The sequence below is a fragment of the Halichoeres trimaculatus genome, unplaced genomic scaffold (genome assembly GCF_033239565.1).
Source record: "Halichoeres trimaculatus isolate MK-OKI-2021-1 unplaced genomic scaffold, fHalTri1.1 fHalTri1_scaffold_6, whole genome shotgun sequence".
Taxonomy (NCBI): Eukaryota; Metazoa; Chordata; class Actinopteri; order Labriformes; family Labridae; genus Halichoeres; species Halichoeres trimaculatus.
Window position 1 is genome coordinate 35,330,709 of NW_027437184.1, and position 19,954 is coordinate 35,350,662.

The following is a 19,954-nucleotide window of genomic DNA, read 5'->3' on the forward strand; positions in this document are numbered from 1 at the left end:
GGTGGGTGTATCCCTCGGTGGCAGCTGTGTGACTAACTGACATCACAGAGGAGGAGCTGCTTTATCAGATTACTCCAATAAAAAGAAAGGATCCTCGTGTCGTCACGCAGGTCGAAATCTCGCTGCCAAATGGCAAAGACCTATTTTCAGAGGCATCAAATCTCGTTCTAGGATATCAGAAAAAATAAAGTATCTTATTTTTTGAAAATTCAGGGGGTGTAAGGTCTTGTTTTCAAATGTATTATATTATATGTAAGTATTAAATCAGGGATCAGCATGATATGTCCCCTTTAAGCACGCTTCACTCCTCTGCTTTGGCACGCTTCAGAGAGGTGGGCTTCAGTATGGTTTAATTCATGCACGAGCACAAGCACGCAGACAGCGCGTGTGATCCATGACATATCATCACCATGAGTGCATTTCTCGACAATCATTTTAAACGAAGTGGGGTTAGAGGGCGATGTCAGACCAAAACAACTTACCATAAGTCTAAAAGTCTCTAAAGTTGTAGCAGTGCCCTCTGTGTCTCATTGTGCTGACTGTGATGAGATCGCGCTTCATGTAAACAGACGCTTCACAACGACTTAGGTGAGTCATGTGCGTGTGTGATACCTGCTAAAGTCTGGTTGATATTAGAGTAGTGTGACCGCTGGCCGTACTCTCCAGCTGAGGAGTGGCGCTGCGGGGGGGCAATCGTGCTAAGCACAGCTCTGATTGGATGGCCCGTGTGACCGTGCCCTTAGTGTTTAATCTGTTCCTCACTGCCCACCTGCACCTGCGTGTGAGGCCCACCTAAAGAACAGGACTCTAAAATCCTCACACCTGCTACCGAGCTTTACAGTGTGCCCTGGCTCAGACTGACCTGCGATGCGGTCTGGGATGTAGACCGGACTGGGGCTGGACAGGCGTGCGGGCAGCGTCATGCTCTGCAGGGCTGGCGTGCTGGGTTTACTGCTCTCCTGGCTCTGACCCTTCTCCGTCTGTGTGCAGCTGTCTCTGCTGCCTGTCTTCGAGTGACCCGCCGTCATCGGGGTGGAGGGGAGCACCGGGGAGGGGGATGAAGAGATGGATTCAGTCCTGAGAGACTCAGTGCGGTACTCTGGACCCAGCAGAACCCCTGGAGGTACCAAAGCAGAAAGCATGAGTGAAAGTGACGGTTCCAGCTCATCAGACACTTTAGACCCTTCAGAGCTCAGTCCAGCCCCGCCTCCTTACCCAGGCTGCCCTTCCAGCTTGTGTCCTTACGCTCCTCGGTGATGGGAGAGCTGCTGAGTCCCAGGCTGTGTGAGAGAAGTCCTGAACCACCAGACCCCGTATTGGAGATGGACATCAGAGACTTGGAGGGCCTCATGGCAGACGGCACGTCAGACTTGATGGGCTCTTTCCTGGAGCGCTGGTGGAGCACCTTGATCATGGCGTCCTTCTCTATGATCTGTGCATGGAGGTTCTTGATCCTGGATCAGTACCAGAACAGAGCCACAGTGAGACCAGGACTCTCATGTCCTAACAGCTTACAACATGAATGACATTCTGTGACAAAGTCAGACAGTGTACAGCGTTTTCTGTCAGGGTGTCCTCCACAGCTGCAGGGAGCTCAGGGCTGAGCAATGTGACCTGATGTGACACATTTTAACTCTCGCTGAAGAGAGATAATCAGGCTGACGGCTAAATGAAGCTAAGCTTCCAGTAAGCTCATGAACAAAATCATTTCTACAGTAAAATCAAAGATAACTGATTAACCTGCAGCCTGTGCCCACACCTCTTCAAAGAACCCTGACAGCCAATAAGAAGCTGTCAATTTTTGAGAGTCCACATCTGAGCATGCTCAATGACTTCACCTGCTTTCCATGTCCAGGCAGCGCCGGTTGGCCATCAGGATTTCTTCCTCTTCTTTCTGGATCCGAGCCTCCACCGATGTGTCGTAGCTGCTGCTGGGGGAGTGAGAGATGACGGTGGCCGACCGATCTCTGCCGGACAGGGACGAGTCTGTGTTACAACCTGACTACACCTGTGCTGACAGTCTCACCTGAAGGGTGCAACTATACCACAACAGAGCTCACAGCTCAAATCCACAGTAGTAAATACTATAACAAACAGTGACTAATGATATCATGAATCTGATCTGTGTGGTTACTGATATCTGACAGCGGCTCAGTTCCTACTTTTAAGAATCACTTCTCAAACCTCTGAGTGGCGACAGACGCTGCAGCATCCAGAGCGAACTGCCTCATCACGCTCTCCTCCAGGTACTTCTGCTCCCATTTGGTCATGTCCGCCTCCAGAGCCAGGATCCGCTCCTCCTTCTCCCTCAGGTGCTCCATAAGTGCTGTGGCGTTGTACTCTGATGGGACTGCACCGCTGCCCTGAGAGCCTCCCTGACGCTGTGATGAGATAGGAGATGAGAAGAGGGAGGAGAAACAGGAGGATAAGGGGAGAAGCAGAAGGAGGAGGTTCAGAGGAAGGAGGAGCAGAGTGAGAGGACTGATCTGTAAATTGAAAATTAATCATGTCTCTGCCATCAAATCATTTCTTAGCATGTGATGTCAGGACTAAAACAGAAAGAAAGAGGTATAAAGAGTAGGAACCACACTTTGAGCTAGAGTGTGTGTGTGTGTGTGTGTGTGTGTGTGTGTGTGTGTGTGTGTGTGTGTGTGTGTGTGTGTGTGTGTGTGTGTGTGTGTGTGTGTATGAACTACCTGCTGCATGCGCAGAGACTCCAGCTCTCTTTCCAGTCGGGTACGAAGGCGATGCTCCAGCTGCTCTCTCTTCTCACAGGCTGCTTGAAGCTGAGCCAGAGCCTGCTGCATCCTCTCCACCTTCTCCACATACACCTGCTTCTTTTTCAGCTGCACACACACAAACACACACACACACACACACACACACACACACACACACACACACACACACACACACACACACACACACACACACACACACACACACAGGATATGATATACATGATACTTGGTGTCGGTCGAGTGTTCCATCTTAGGGTTTTTCTGTACTCAAATTCCCACTGAGAGGAACAAAGTGTTGTTTAACATCTTCTGTGTGGAGTTGTTTGGTTTTGCTGCCTGTCACTACCGGATTGACTGTCCAAAATGTGCTGCCAAAGATGTTTCAGGGATTTTGAGTCATTCTGTGCTGCAGATAAGTTAATTGTGCTCACTTGTATTCTAACATTAATCATGATGATTGGTTAATCTGAAAAATGAAGCTCTTTTGACAGCTCTAATATAAACAAGTTTATATACTGAAAAAACAGGCATTTGGGCCCTTTACAAAGCAGAAAATAAATTGTTCAGACAATAAAAACTAACATGAACCAGTATGAACCAGTATAAACCAGTGTAAGCAGTACCTCTTCCTCCAGTTTGACAACTTTGGCCTGAGCGTTATTGAGAGCCTGGTCTCTGATCTCGATGTGCCTCCTCTGATCCTCTGTGGTGGAGCGAAGAGCGCTCAGCTCCATCTCCAGCTTCTCCTTCTCACGCTGAGTCTCCTTATCTGAGTGAACATGAAGGAGGTGACATCATGAACACATGAATACAGGAAAGAGAAGACATCATGAAGACATGAAGGAGGGGACATCATGAACACATAGGGATGGGTACCTTTCACATTTTGACCGATAATGTACCGATGCCCAGTACCTGGCAATTGTTATTGGTGCTCAATGGCAGGGGTGTAGCTACAATTAGGCAAACACAGGCAGTTGCCTGGGGCTCCAAGATTCCCAGGGGCCCCCAAAGCATCTCTTAAAAACTGATTTATGAAGTTCTCTTCAATTGAAAGCATTTCTTTTTTCTAAATCTTACTTCACATGCTTCAAAATACATCAAAAGGCTTAATCTTTAATGATGGTTTTGGGTACTCCCCCTCCCTTCTTATTCAATGGGCTATTCCATGTTACAACACATCTGAAAATTTGATTCAGGAAGAAAGTGGTAAAAAACACTTTTTTTCCCTATTTTTTTCTTATTTTCAACCAAGTCAGAAATAAAAACAATGTTGCTCTGAGATCTGAGATAAACATTGAAGACTTTTAGGATTTTAAGGACTTTATCTAGCCCAGGAAACAGGGTCATTTTCTCAAAATCAAACTTTTTGAGTTGGTGATAAACGTTATTGTACAAAATCTCTTTTTTGGGAACATAACTCACTGGACAGGGGGTCAAATAAAATACTTTAACTTTAAAAAAATAGTACCAAAAAGTATGGAAACTGTAAATATCACCATTGTAATGTTTTTCACTTCATACTTTGTTTGTTACTGTTACTCTGTAAATTCCCCACTGTGGGACAAATAAGCTGTCAATTGACCATGAAAGATTTCAAATCCAGGACAAAGTGGACTAAATTATGGATTCACTTTTTTCAAAATCAAACTTAAGTACAGAACTTGAGGAAATGCATTTAGTTGCATCAAGTTACCATGTACAAGATTAGCACTGTCTCATGCCTTGATTCTCAGAAAGAGACAGTGGACTAAGGGAAGGCCAGTCTAGCTCTGAGGAAGATGAGTTACAAGGACATGGAGGGCCCTATTGACTGGGTTTGCCTTGGGCCCCCAAACCACTAAATATGCCCCTGCTCAATGTTACCAATTTTTTGTAATTTTGTGTGTTTATGTGGTAATATATCAATTAGCTTATTGATAAATATGAATTAGTTTAGTAGTTTAATAATAAAATCTCAAAGTTTTTTAATTTAACATATTTATTTCTCAATATATAAACTTGCAATGCTGTGTTCATGTCCAGCATGAAAAATCACCTTCTCTTCCACTCCTACAGTCTCAAGGATGTGTTCAGGTACTGAAACACAGTACCGTTTGATTTAATGTAAATTCGTACTCGGTACAACAGACAGAATTCGGTTGGTACCTATAAAAGTAACTATTTCGGTATCCATTCATATGAACACATGAAGGAGGAGACTTAACCATTTCATAAATACATGAAGGAGATGACCTGAACACAGTGAACAGATAAAGGAGGTGCCAGTGACCTCCTTGCCCATTCTTGACTATGGGGACGTGCTCTCTTTAGGTGGGTCATCCAAATGTCTCCAGTCCTTGGACACTGCTTTTCATTTGGCACTGAGATTCATCACTGGCTGTAGTTGTTTTACCCACCATCGAAAACTGCCTGTGAAATCAAACTTGCCCTCTCTAACTGTATGCAGATACGCACATCTGTTGACCCTCACTCATAAGGCTCTTTAAGGCTTGATTCCTCTCTCTGCACTCAGACTGGGCCATTTTTTACTTGATCAAAAACACAAATAAACGGACTCCCACTGAAAAAATCTGATATTGGTCTGCATTAATGCTTTATTTAGAGAATTTTCAGCGCGTTACTTTCACACAAAAACACTGCTAAATAAGGCTCTAGATCTTGTCCTAAAACGGCGCTACCTCCGCTGCAGAGCCACAGCTGGCTACGAGGCGCTCGCCGCTTAGTGTATCAGTCTGCCCTGTCTGAGTGCAGAGGAAACCGGCAGAGGAGCAGGGAGGTGGTGTTTGGTGCGAGCTCCCTGGGCTTCTGCTACACAAAATCACTGCTGTAGGGGTAATTTCTGCCCTAAACCTTGTGATAGGACCCAACTTGTTCCATCCCGGAGTATCACTTTAAGGCTGACTGCGAGGATGAGCCAGATTACATCTGCGATTGCACACCTGGTGAACCACCATGGTGCCTGGTTTTAGCAACAATTTTTACAAAACTTCCATGTCCAAGAAGTTATTCCATTCCACATGTGATTGGACCAGAGAAGTCCTGGGCAAAGATGACACAAAGTTCTGCTTGTGTGTCTCTATCCAAAAGTGGGTTGCATTACCATCTAGAAACTGCTACCGGCTGTAATTACAGGACCATCAGCCATCTTTTTGGAGTTGACCTGAGCACCGTGTTCAGCTGTGTCCAGGAATTCTGTGATGCAGTCTTCAAGGTCACCCTGTTCACAATGCTAACCCAGACACTAGCCTGGAACTAGCACAAGCATCAGCTTGGTTGAAAAGGGGTAGTTGAAAACCTTGAACCATCATTGGTCAGAAGTCCCAAGGTGGAGACACTGAAGAGACACTGAATTTCACTTTTCCAACTTCAAAACTGCTTTTCCTAGGCCTGCGTCCAGTTTACTTCTGTTTGTTGAGATTATTCATTAATTTGGCAGTGACCATGGCTTTCTATATAGACTGGTAACTGTGTGTGTGTGTGTGTGTGTGTGTGTGTGTGTGTGTGTGTGTGTGTGTGTGTGTGTGTGTGTGTGTGTGTGTGTGTGTGTGTGTGAGTTTCTCACTCTGTGTCAGCAGCTGGGAGATGGTTTTGCGGTTGTCCTCTGAGCCGTCGCACTCTTTAGCAGCCAGCTGTTTGTTTGCCGTCTCCATGCGTTCTTCAGACAACAAGCACAGAAAACACACACACACATTAGCACAGGTTCAGAAGACACACATAATGAAGGTCTGTAACACTGATTCTGTACTACAAAATAATGGAATCACACTCAAGAGTCTGTAGCAGAGGAGAGCAGGGTCATGCCCCTACACACCTGACAGTCTTTCAAAACGTTCATTTCCTCTAAAGCTTGTTTCATCACCTCTGTTTTCTATTACGTTTGATCCACTGAACACAGCTGGTGTCATACAGATCAACACATGCAGTGAAAACTTCCTCAAGGTCTTTAAAGACTCATGAAAAAGATTTTTGTGAAGACTCAGAGTTTAGAGAGATAAAAAAGATTACAGGCAAAGTCTTTGAAAGACACTAATGGACCGCTCCTGTGTACCTGTCTTATAAGAGGGGTTTTCCTTAACTTATGGGAGCAATAAAAGAAAATATGCACCACGTGAATTCACTGACAGCTGTAGGTGATCTGTTGCAGCACGGCCCAGACGTCAGATTTTTACCTGTCACCTTCTTCCTCCAGTGCATTTTCAGAGTGTGTGATAGTGATAATAAACAGCCCGTGTCAGCAGCTAGTAACCCCCCCCCCCCCTCACCTCGGAGGTCCCTGTTGAAGTCGTGCAGGCGGCGGACCTCCAGCTCCAGCTTGTTCCTCATGGTTTTTTCCAGAGACTCCCTCTTGGACGAGGACTTAGCCAGGTTTTCATAGGCCTCTGACACCAGCTGGATCTCAGTTTCCAGCTGTTTACACACACATACACACACACACACACATACACACACACACACACACACACACACATGAACAGACAGGAATAAAGAGAGTACAGTGAATCTGTTACAGAGTCATGTCATAGTTTTTCGATTATTAAAATCTGTGGACTTCATGAGCTCAGGAGTAATAAATGTTTACGTTCATGCATGTGATGAAGCCTGTCTTCTTATAAATACCCAGAATTCATTAGTGGTTTACTGTCTGCTTAACTTCTTGTTCAAAAACTTGTAAAGACGGCTTTCATTGATTGATGTTTCATACAATCACTACCAACTTTATCAGATCCAGCTGTTCAGCTGCTTGTTAATGGAAATATCTAATCAGCCAATCACATGGCAGCAGCTCTGCAGCATGTAGTCATGTAGACATGGTGGAGATGATTTTCAACCCACAAATCTGCAGCAGCTGTGATGCTATCATGTGAATGTGGAGCAAAATCTGTGAGTAGGGTTTCCAGCACCTTGCTGAATCTATGACACCAAGGGCTCTAATTTCGTGGCGCAGCGCAGGGGGCGCAGCGCAGGGGGCGCAAGCCTGGCGCACCCCACGCAGTATTAATTTCGTGCGGCGCACTGCCCTGCGCTGCCAATTTGACAATTTGGTAAACCGTCTGCGCAGAGATGGATGTGACGGCGCGCCAGGGGGAGTTGACGGCGCACCAGGGGGAGGTGTTGGCATATTCATGATGGGGCAGTGACAATTTCGTGCCAAAAACAGTGCAGAAAGTGCGCTGAAAGCTCGCCAGCTCCAACCTGGTCTATTCTCGGCGCAAAGTGGAGTGCACCCTCCGCAGCTGTAATTTGGTGACAGGCGCACATGTCATCAAAGCCTCAGAGGCAGGTTTCCAGAGTGTCAGGCACATTTTAATGCAATAAACAATCACAGCAATCACTATTTAATGTAACTGTCTGAACCAGCATATACATTTATATCTACATTAACTGTCCTGTCACATCTGATGTCAGATTAAAGCCGTTTGTCATAATGGAAAGTTAACCTTGAAGTTTGATGCACATCTTACAACTAAACAATAAACAGCCTTAACATCTGATACTGAGTACATCTGGTTCTCTCATTTCATTTAATTTAAAGAAAAGAGGGAGAGAAAAGACGAAGAAAAAAGAGACAAAATAAATGTGTCACTCAGGATTTACCCGTGATTTCCCATATTTCTCTGTTTTAGTCTTTATTTTTAACGTGATCTAAAAAGATGGAGTACATTATTGTAAGGAGGATGAGGTTGAGACTCCAGGAGAGTATACAGTATATCACCAAAGGTTCTGCTATTTGGCGATGACAAACCAGGAGTGCAGGTGGATCAAAAGTATTCTGAATGGATAAGCCAGCTGTGTAACTGTCTCTTCATTTTGTACTTCTATTAATGACAAAGGAACAGATTACATCTGTCCTGGGAGCTGGCCCACACGGTGACGCGCTTTGTGTCCTCTGATGTGCCCCGCTGTCCATTCTCCTGCTGCAGGGACAGCAGCTCTGACCGTCTCCACTACCGAGCCATGTTTCTACCAAGCGGTTCAGTATGGATCAGTACAGTTTGGTACGGGTCAGATCTGTGAAGCCTGGTTCTGTTTGTGTTTCCATAGCCAATTGTGCTCTACTTGGTAAGATGATGATGACAGCCACGTCAGCTACATAATAGCGTGACGCAATAGCAGTGCAACACAGTGTACCCCTAAATAAATCCAACAAAGATGAAAGACGTCACTCAGTAAACAAAGAGCAACGATGAAAGACATCCAGCTATTCATCCTCTTTGCGATTGGCATGTGTCTGTTACAAAGAACAATGAAGTTTTAAACATTTTAGGGTTACGTGTTGTTCTTTATTCCTGCTGTCCCACAGGAAGCCACGCTTCTTTCGACCAATCAACAGACTGCTGTGTTTCTAGCTCCACCTTCTGGTTGGATTGGTTTGTTTGGCACCCCAACAGAAACCAAAAAGTGGGATGGTACAGGTTGGTAATTTGGGGGCCTGTCCCAGTTCTATTCAAAGGAAATGCCACAAAACGTGTGTCGTACTGAGAAGAACTGAAGTAAACCGCTGGCTGGAAATGTGGCTTAGGTCACAGGCATTTCCAAAATTTCAAGGTGGTTCATTTTTCTCTTTGCTCCCCTCATTTCCAAGAAACCTTTTTCTTAATTTGAAAAGTACTACACACTCTGTTCCCAGAGTGTGACTTTAAATGGAGTCAGAGAGCTGAAGGTTCCTGGAGCTCCTGCAGCCTGGAATTTGCTGCAGGAGGATTTAGGTTTGGGTGAGCTTGTCCCAGTAAATGTTTTTAAAAGTGGATTGAGGGCACTGGAGGAACATGCAACAACTTGTAGATAGTGTGAACTTTCCGTTATGTGATCCAGAAAATGTTGACGTGACTTTAAAAATGATTTGTTTATTGTAACTTTGTTAGACGTGCTGTTTATAACCTGGGTACTGTTGCAAAAGAGATTTTTGATCTGGTATGAGGTTTTCCAGGTTCCAGGTATGTGTTCATATATCATAAACATATGTATTTTTGTTTGTAAATCAATATGTGCAGATATTCATGTGCTTGTGATCATGTATTCATGTTTTCATGTGTTCACCTCACCTTGTGCAGCTTGGTGACTTTGTCGCGGCAGGCGTCCATCTCCTGTCTCAGCATCCTGTTCTCCTCCGTCAGCACGTCCACCATCTGGTGTGCCCGGGCCATCATTGCATAGGGCTCCCCCTGCTGGTGGGAGAAGGAGTGTGGGTGGGGGAAATGTGAGGCCTGGACCGGGGGCTGGAGCAAAAGAGGGGGGTTCCCTGCAAACTGCTGCGGCTGTTGTTGTTGCTGCTGTTGTTGTTGCTGTTGTTGCTGTAGCTGTTGTTGTTGGTACTGATGCTGCTGTTGCTGATGCTGTTGCTGCTGCTGGTGCTGATGTTGCTGCTGGTGATGGTGCATCCTCGGGGTAGAGCCATATGGGTCATGAGCCAAAGGGTGACCCCTGGGTGGATTAGGGTGCAGAGGCCCCAGGGTGAAGCTGTCTCCTGCTGGATGGGGGCCAGGAGCCTGAGGGCTGCGGGGCCCCATGGGGGGGTAGGGGTCCCCCTGGTTGTGGGGGTGCTGGTGGGGGAAGGAGGGGTGTGAGGAGTGTGAGGCACTGAGCATGCTGCTGAGGGTGGAGGACTGGGCACGAGACAGGGAGCCCACAGAAGTGACGGAGGAGGTGGGGCTGTGCTGGTGGAGGTTCCTCTGGGAGTGAAGAGACCCCTCCTTATTGGACCTGAGCAGAGGAGCAGAGGTATGATCACAGGTGTGTCTGACACAGAGATGACTCCTACATGAGTGACATGATTACAGCTGCAACAGGTACAGGTGTGATGGAGTGACTGTTATAGGTCTGATACGTTTAATTTGTTTTTATTACAGGTGTGAGTCAAACAGGTGTGTGAGTCTCACTGTGGGTGTTAAATCAGGTACTTGTACGGTAAAGGACTCTCTTTGAACTGCAGTTCTCTGGTGTGACTGCTTGCATGTTGTACTCACCTCATCATGAAAGTACTGTTTGCAGGGCAGCGTCAATGAGAGGCTGGAATCAAACGTGTCTCTTGGATGATAGAATCAGGGGTGATTAACTAAATTTTGGCTCACAGCCCACAGGCACTTCCCTTTCTCTGTTGACCCCTTACATATTAGGGCCTCTAAACTCAATTCAAGTTTGGCACAAGTTGGATCAGTCTTGGTAGGAGGTGTGTAAGCGAGATGCCGATAGCAGCGTCGTCAGCTACGTAAAGGCATGACAGCATAGCAGTGCAATACGGTGTACCCAGACTTCAGTGCTTCTAGCTCCACCTACTGGTGTCTAATCAGTATAGCTGCGTTTCCACCAAGCAGTGCGGTTCGGTTCAGTACAGCTTGGCACGGTTTGGTACAGTTAAGCCTGATCCCGTTTGCGTTTCCGCAGCAAAACTGTGTCCTCTTGTGGTAGGCGGCGTGTAAGCTGCATGCCAAAAGCCACAGTTGTTAAACGATAGCGTGACGCCATAGCAGCGTGACACAGTTTACCCTGCTGATAAATCCATCAAAGAAGAAAAACGCCACCCAGTAAACAAAGAGCACAGATGGGAGACATGCAGCATTTCGTCCTCTCTGTGATTGTCATGTAGCTCTTTGAAACAAAGTGCAATCAAGCTTTGTTTCAGTGAAGTCTGTGTGCCGCCAGGAGAAATGCAGCCACTGTCGCGGGGTAAGTGATGATTCTTTTGACCAATCAACAGTCTGCAGTGTGTTGCTTCACCTTCCGAGAGAGATCGGTTCAGTCTGGCACCCATACAAAAGGGTCCCAAAAAGTGGGATGGCTTGTCTCGGGATCCGTCCCGGGATAAGTCAGTGGAAACTCCACCAAATGCGTGCTGTACCGAGACTAACCAAACCGGTCTGCTTGGTGGAAAGTCAGCTTATGTCTGGCACCCCAGCAGAAGGGTAACAAAAAGTGGGGTGGTACGGGTCAGCAATTTGAGTGCTGTACTGAGACTGAACTGAACCGCTTGGTGGAAACGGGCTTATGGTAGAGAAACCTAAGGCAGGTGTTGGAGTGAGCCATGGTACTATCTTCAGAGTGAAGGCCATGCTCAATATGACTGCCTTTCTCAGTCAGGCTCTCTAGACCAGGGGTCACCAACGTGGTGCCTATGGGCACCTGGGCGCCCACAAGAACCACTACAGGTGCCTGCAAGGCATGTTCCAAAAAAAAAAAACACTGGTCACAATGGAGCTCCTTACTACTGTTGTTGTTCTGTAAATCATTAATAATAATGATGAAATAATTAACAATGATATGTGAATTTTGTTTAGAAGGTTTTTATCAGACAAGCAGTCTTTCGTACTGCTCATTTCCCGTAAGGTAGCCCTCTGTCTCAAAAAGGCTGGTGACCCCTGCTCTAGGCTCTGGTGTCAGCAACCTGATCTGAACATGTGGAGGAACTTCATGTTCAGCAGCAAGTCCAGATTCTGCATAGAGCAGTTGTGTCATACGGTGTGGAGACGATGTGGGAAATGCTCTGCTGATTGCTGATAGAGTGAAATCTTGTGGTGGAGCAGGTGTAATGGTGAGGGGGACTACACTCTCACTGGAGAAACAAAGCTTGTCATCATTAGAGGCCGTCTCAATGCAGAGAAATATCAAGATGAGATTAACTAGTGGGCACATCCCACAGTGCATGTTCCTCACAAATGTTGCTCCATTTAGAAAAGAAAAAGGCTTTACAACACTGTAAAATTAAAAACCAAGCATAGTTTCAACAAAATAATAAGGAGATCCCTTTGTAATGGGACCAATTGGTGATGGTAGTATTGATAGATTTACTGACACTGAGGTCTATCAGGCTATATTACATCTCAATGACAATAAAGCAAGTGGCTCTGACCAAATTACAGCAGAGCATCTCAAGTTAGCTTGCCCAAAGGTTCCAGTTCTTCTTGCTTTGTGTTTTAATGGTCTAATATCCCATGGCCTGTTACCAGACGCCATGCTGTCTATTACTTTAGCGCCTGTCATCAAGGATAAAAGGGGTAAAGTGGCAAGTTTAATAACTACAGGCCTAATGCTCTTGCTAGTGTGGTATCTAAGGTCCTGGAAGGGGTTCTCTTGGGGCTCATTTCCAAATATATTAATTCTTCTGACAATCAGTTTGGCTTTAAAGTGAAGCATGGTACAGATTTATGTATTTATGCTTTTAAAGAAGCTGTTGATGTATATAGAAGGAAAAATTCTTCTGTTATTGTAGGTTTTATTGATGCATCAAAAGCATTTGATTGTGTAAATCACAAGAAGCTGTTTATTAACGTATTACGTGAGGGAGTGCCTGAATACATTGTTAGAATCTTGTCGTATTGGTATGCTAATCAGAGTATGCAAGTTAAATGGGGAGACACAATGTCATCCCTGTTTGGTGTTAGCAATGGGGTAAGACAGGGGGGGTTTGCTCTCACCTGCGCTTTTTAACCTCTACATGGATGAATTATCTCAACAACTGAATGGGTGTGAAACTGGTTGTGTGTTAGGAAACAAAATAACTAATCATCTCATGTATGCTGATGATTTGGTCATCTTTTCCCCCTAGCAGTGCTTGGTTTCAGCAGCTACTTAATATTTGTTCAGAATATGGAGTTAAATATGATGTGCTATATAATGCCAAAAAAAAAAATACAGTACTTATTTTTAGATGTAAAGGAGACAGGGATCTCAATTTCCCAAATTTTTGGTTGTCAGGGCAAAAGCTTAGTCTTAAGAATAAAATAATAAATAAAATAAAATATCTTGGGCATTTTATTACTGATAATATGTGTGACGATGAGGACCTGTATCGACAGTGCCGTATGCTTTATGCTCAGGCTAACACTTTGGTGCACAGATTCTCTCAGTGCTCTGATAGTGTGAAGATAACTCTTTTTAGGACGTATTGTACTCCTCTTTATACTGCCCCTGTGTGGATGAGATATAAAAAGGCTAGCATTCGTATTATTATTCTATTATTATTCTATTATTTTCCTTATACTGTGCCCACATGTCTAAACTGTCTTTTTCTTTTTCTTTTTATAATTTCTTGTCTTGTCTGAGCAGTTCTGTTATATTTTTGAAAAGTTAAATAAAATATTTTCAAAAAAAAACAAAAAAAAGGCTAGCATTCAGAGGCTAAATGTAGCTTACAATGATGCATTTAGGATTTTATTGAAGAAACCAAGGTGGACTAGTGCAAGTGAACTTTTTTTGTAATGCTGGGGTTTAATCTTTTAAAGCTCTGTTGAGAAATCTGATATATAAATTTATGTGTAGATTGACAGACTCTCAGAACTCTATATTGGGGCTGCTGACTAATCCCCAGCTTAGCTCCATTCGATACCAGTCTCCCTGGTGGAGACACTGGTACAGATGTCTTTTATAATTAATGTCTATTTTGTGTCTATTAATGTCTATTTTTATTCTATTTGTTGTTGTGTTTATGGACTACGAGTCTGAAAATAAAGTATCTATTTAATAACCTAACAAAGGCATTGCCTGACTTTTTTGTTAAGTACTTCTGCTCTTCCTTGCTCCATGTCTCCAAGCACTCATCAGAAAGTGAAAAATAAAATAAACAAAGATGGGTCTCAGTTAAAATGCCTCTTTTAAGAAACTGAATCTGGAGAGCGCACATACTTGAAATAATTTATGAGCCTCTTGTTGATCTGATTCACCTGTCTGACTGATTCACCTGTCTGTCTGTCTCACTGCCTGTCTCAGTAATGTGGGAAAACACCCTCTCCAAACCGGCTCTATTGGGAGCTAACATTCCTGCCTTTATCCTGAAAAAAGAAATAATGTCATCAGAGCGGAGCGGGTCAAGTCCTGACTTGTCCTGCCTGATGATTTAAACCTGTGGTATTCATGTCTGTGTGAATCTGGTTCCTTCCAGGTAAAGAGGCTGAAACAGGTCTGACAGGATCCTTCCTCATCATTAACATCACCATCCTCATTCACCAAAACACTGTTTGAGCTCTTTTGCTTTTTATCCACTGTTTGATTAATTTCAGCCTGCCTGTTGTGTGTATTTGATAAGTGTGTGCATTTTCATATCGTTCACAATGGGCGTGTTACCAGCAGGGGAATCGCAGGGATAATGCGTTAGCTAAATGAATCATTTTGAGTCAGCATGTTTACGTCTTTAGCCACTGGCAGTGTGAGTAGATGGACACGTTATCACCCATTACACACAGCCCTGTTTATCAACGCACAGATCTGAAGTTTCAGACTTCTGAATTGGTGGGAAACATTTTTAAATAGATTAAAAATGAGTGTGTTTTGATGCTCACCTGAAGGAGCCGTACTCAGGTGGAGGCTGGTATCGGACATGCGGAACCTCCCTGGAGTGCTCCCTCCCTCTCTGCTCCTGGTAAAAATGGCCCCCAGGATCCTGTTGTTTGGAGGGGGAGCCCAATCCTTTGAAGGGGTAGTCCGGCGGTGGGCCTCGATGCTGTGGTTTGTAGTAGTCACCTGGCGGCCCAGGTGGGGGCAGCAGGGGGGAGAGTGGGGCGCTGGTGACGGGGGCATGAGCCTTGACGCCACTTGTAGCGAGGGAGAGCTGCATCAGACGTTCACTGAGAGAGCGAACGTGTCCCTGCTTCAGATCCTTCAGCCCATCGTCCTGGTGCACCTTGCCTGCCCCGCTGACCCGCTGCACTGTTGGGCGGCCCTCAGTGCGCACCTTGGGATTGGTCACCCCGGTGACATAGAAGGCGGCGCCCACCGACGCAGGGAGGGGAGGCTGCTGGTTGTTCTGCTGCTGAGGCTGAGGGGGTGGAGGACCATGACCACGGAAATACTGAGACTGCACTTTGGCCTCCTCGTATGTTGGGAGGTCCTCAGGGTTCTGACACTGCCCCTGAATGCTCCCACCTCCAATGCTGCCCCCTCCTCCTCCCAAAGTCCCCAAACCTCCTCCCCCTCCACTGCTCCCACCACCTCCTCTACTGGAGCCCAGCTTCTCCACGCCACTATCCGTCTGCAGCTCCTGTCCCTGTGGCTCCTGTCGGGCGATGTGTGGGGTCATGGAGTGATCATCAGGGAGGTTAACCTGACCTTGACCTGGGTAACCTCCACCTCCCCCACCACCGCCTCCTCCCCCTGCTCCTTGTTGTTGTTGTTGCTGCTGCTGTTGTTGTTGTTGCAGCACATAGTTACGGTTCATCTGTTCCTGCAGGAGGCGCTGTAAGACGGTGCTGCTGCCACCTCCTCCTCCACCTCCCACACTGCTGCTGCTGTTGGACGACTCCTCTGCTGCTGCCCTCATCTCTGCCTCCTGCTGACTGCGCACCTCATGAAAGGACAAACTTCGGCCACGGTCAATGCTCCCTATGAGGAGGAGGTGAAGGGGAGGAGGAGGAAAAGAAGGAGGGGTAGCGTGTCAGAGGGAATCAGAGATTTATTACAGTAAAGGATTTGATGTTATTTCAGAAACAAACGATCAGGTGAGAGCACAGACAAAGAGACAGGAAGTACTGAGGTCTCCCATACCTTAACGTCCCAACCCCGCCCGAAAGCCCAAGAAGATGCAGAGTTTCATGATGGGACAGACTGACAAAGACCATCCAACAGAGAGATAGAGAGTGAAGACTGTGACGGCTGTGTGATGACTGAACAAAGTTTTGTTTTAGGTCTATGGGAGCGGGATAAGTTAGCATTGTTAGCACTGAAGCTGATGGGGTCTGATGACTGAGTGATGAATACAGTGTCTGAAGATCTTAAATCAGAAATGTGCTGTGGCTGATGACCTGGGAAATTTGGATTTCTACTGGTGTTTCAGTGGTGTGTAAAAAAGTATACACTGAATCTTTGGTACATGGGTAAGAAAACAAACAGGTGATGCCTGGAAGATTAGGAATGGGTACCGAATTAGGTACTTTTATTGGTACCAACTGAATTCTGAACGCAACCTTGTGTTCCCTGTGAGGGAGAGGTAGAGCAAGCAATTTTCAATACTGGACATAAACACAGCATTGCAAGGTTATATATTGAAGAATAAATAAGTCAAATTAAACAAATATATAAATTTGATTATTAAACAAATTGATATTTTTAACCACATAAAAAGAAAAAAGTACAGAAAAATTGGTACCGTTGAGTACTGATACCGCTTGCCAGGCAACGGTACCGTATTGTTTCAAATGTGAAAGGTACCCACCCCTATGGAAGATATGTCTTTGTTTTGAGGTGTCCCACAAGGCTTCTGTCTAAGAACTCTTTTGTTTTAAACTGACATTTTCACACCTAGTTATTCATATTCTTATAAATCTATGCTTTTTTATGCTGATGACCAGGGCTTGACATTAACACCCAGGCCAAATGCGGGTGGATTTCTGCAGTGGCTGGTAACACCACCACACCCTCTGGCCACTTTGGCGGGTTGAATTTTATCTCAAACATGGAGCAGAGAGACAAGCAAAAAGATGACTGATGATGAAAGCTCTGAGGAAATTTAATTAACCTCTCCTTCATTGTCATTCTCATGAAAAAATAAATGATTTTCTGATTACAATCGTTGATAAAGGCGAGGAGAGGCGCTCATTTGATTGGTGAAAACAGCGCTCGGCTGTGTTAAACCCACTCGCGGCTTTTCTCCTCCCTCTCTGCCATTTGCGCGGAGGGAGGCGTGGACGCGCAGCTCTGCGCTCATGTGCGCCTGTACTGCACCTCTCTTGGCAATGCAGGAAACTTGCAAAGTGCGCTGGTCACGCCCTGTGGACACGGCGAAGGCCGGCGCAGGGCAGGTGCACCTGCGCCTGGTCTACGAAATTAGAGCCTAAGGTCTTAATAGACTGCATATTTTCATATGAAAGGAGCACAATGTTACACACAACTTTATCAGAGCTGAATACCTGATTAAGGACCTGTGGATTTTAACATTGATATAGTCTTGTTTTGAGTGTGGATAGGGGTCATTTAGCACGTCATCATCGGCTTGAATTATATTAAACATAATTATCCAACAACAAATTGTGGCCAGTGAAAATACTGAGTGGCTAGTAACTCAGGGATACTACTAGCCACAGTGGCTGGTGAGCAAAAAAGTTAATGTCAAGCCCTGCTGATGACTCTACTTTATCAGCTATCAAAAAAACACAGATCCTTACAGTCTAACAGTTCACCTCTAAAAAGTTGAACCTGGGTGAGTCACTGGCTCAGTTTAAATATAGCACTAATGATGGCAATGACTGCCTGATAAGAATAACAATAATTTAAGTTAAGACCTCAATCAGGGAAAAAATTAAGGAAGAAATTTTTTTGGGATAGAAATACATGGGGCCTTTAAAAGATTGTGGATTGCTGGATGTCTCCATGGTCAAAGAATAAAAAACAACATTGAGTTGTTCTAACAAGTTAGATAAAAGCTAAACACAGCCAGGATTACAGATGCACTGATCTGATCATGGAAGTGAATATTGGCCTGACACAAAATAAAAAAGTTAGCTCAGTATCAGCGGTCATACACCGATTCACTGAGCAGATCCACTGGGCCCGCCTATACAACTCCAACCAGAAAAACCTCCAGTTGCCAAAATATAACTCTCAGTCTCATCCTCATCATAAGGAACAGAGAATGGCATGTGAGGTTCTCTGAGATTTTAAGTTTAAAAATGATGAAAAAGTGTTCAAGAGGTACATGCAACTCTGACACTACGTATCCTGAGAGGCTGGGTGACAGGGGTATTTTTAACCCTTTCCAGACACATCTGAACAGAGAAAAGTGTTTTCTTTGGATAAAGTTGTGCAGCAGAACTAGGGCTGCACGATTATCCCAATCGCAATCGCAATGTCAGCACATGCAATTACGAAATCGCAAAAGAGGATATCGCAATCGCAATGTCAGCACATGCAATTCAGATTTTTCTCCATGATAACCAAGCAAGTCTGTAGACTCATCATGACACAACTTTTTTTATTAAATCGCAAGCACAATCGCAATCGCAATATTGTCCACCTAATCGCAAATCGCACCTTTTCCCCAAATCGTGCAGCACTAAGCAGAACACAACATCAACTCTGTGTGAATCAAATGAAGAAGGATGTCTCCATCTGTAAAGTAAGCTGACATCATATTTTAGGCAGCAGATTGTCACTTTGCTGGAAAGAAATATAAAAGCTATCTTTAGCATCTCTAGCATTAGCTAAAGTTAGCCTAACCTTAGCTTCTAGCTGTGTTGTTCATCATTGCTTTTTGTTTGATGGGAGTTCATCGGCCTGTTTTGTCCTAGTTTTTGTTCTTTGGTGATTGTAGAAATGTTGTCCAAAGGGCTCTAGTTAAGCTAACGTAAGCTTCTGGGAGTTTATATTCATTAGTTTATCTGTAATAGCTGAGATAACAAAGGTGAACAAATGTTGCGCTGAATGTGTGAAAATACTGTAGCTCTAAACTAACAGAGACACACTCTTGGTAAAGATGGTAAAAAGGTTATATTTTTGTCATGACCAATGCTGATCCTCTCTCTTGTTGTCTGAGATGCTGATGCTAACCAGATGCTGTTTATGACATTAGCACATAAAATGATTCATAAATCCCTCCACTGTGGAGTTGAAGAGCCTTTTGGTGACTTCTAGATGATAAATGATCTTTGTGTCTACAAAAAACCATCAACAACATCCTGTGAAATGTCTCCTACTGTGACACCTGACCATAGTGCCTGTCATTGATGTTCATTGTTCGGATTTAACAAGTTTGATTGGTGCATCTCTAGCCAGAATTCAACAAACCATTGACCGAATAAAAAAAAAGGGAAGAGTTTGAGGGGTGCCTTGAAATTCAAACTAATACTTTTATTCATAGGACATTCATTTCTTTTAACAAAAAACCAAAGCCCTCCCCCAAAATTTCCCGAGTTAACTCGAGATTTTCTTCATCTGTGGACAAACTTGCTTGTGAAGATGACAGTGACCTCTTTGTTTATTATTGTGAAATGTTTTTCAGCTCAGCTTAATTTCTTGTTTTGAATATGGTCTTTTTTGTAAATAAAGCTCTTTATGCGATTTTCTTATGGAGGCAAAGACAATTTTCCACAACATTGCGAAAAAGGTTTCTTTGTTATCTCTTTTGATTGACTTCTATTTCTGTATCCAAATGTACTGATATGAAAGTTGAGGTGATATTGGAGCTTTCATCAGAGCACTGTGTTGTTTTCAGACAACTGTACCACACCACATCAGTCTCCCATTTTGTCAGTCGACAACCAGGATGAGAATCAAATTATGATAATCACACA

At 44.6% G+C, this 19,954-nt stretch overlaps 1 protein-coding gene across 2 annotated transcripts in view; it reads right to left on the reverse strand.

Annotated features, from left to right (window-relative positions):
• amot (angiomotin) overlaps positions 1–19,954 on the reverse strand; it is a 49,170-nt gene that overhangs the window by 5,134 nt on the left and 24,082 nt on the right. For both annotated transcript variants that reach the window (XM_074672532.1, XM_074672531.1), the window contains 10 exons: positions 15,014–16,052; positions 9,788–10,445; positions 7,007–7,151; positions 6,307–6,399; positions 3,365–3,510; positions 2,697–2,846; positions 2,185–2,381; positions 1,839–1,967; positions 1,216–1,454; positions 863–1,117 (listed from right to left, as the gene is read on the reverse strand). In XM_074672532.1, the coding sequence (XP_074528633.1) occupies positions 863–1,117; positions 1,216–1,454; positions 1,839–1,967; positions 2,185–2,381; positions 2,697–2,846; positions 3,365–3,510; positions 6,307–6,399; positions 7,007–7,151; positions 9,788–10,445; positions 15,014–15,990 (2,989 nt within the window). In that variant the 5' untranslated portion in view covers positions 15,991–16,052. The remainder of the gene's footprint in view (positions 1–862; positions 1,118–1,215; positions 1,455–1,838; positions 1,968–2,184; positions 2,382–2,696; positions 2,847–3,364; positions 3,511–6,306; positions 6,400–7,006; positions 7,152–9,787; positions 10,446–15,013; positions 16,053–19,954) is intronic.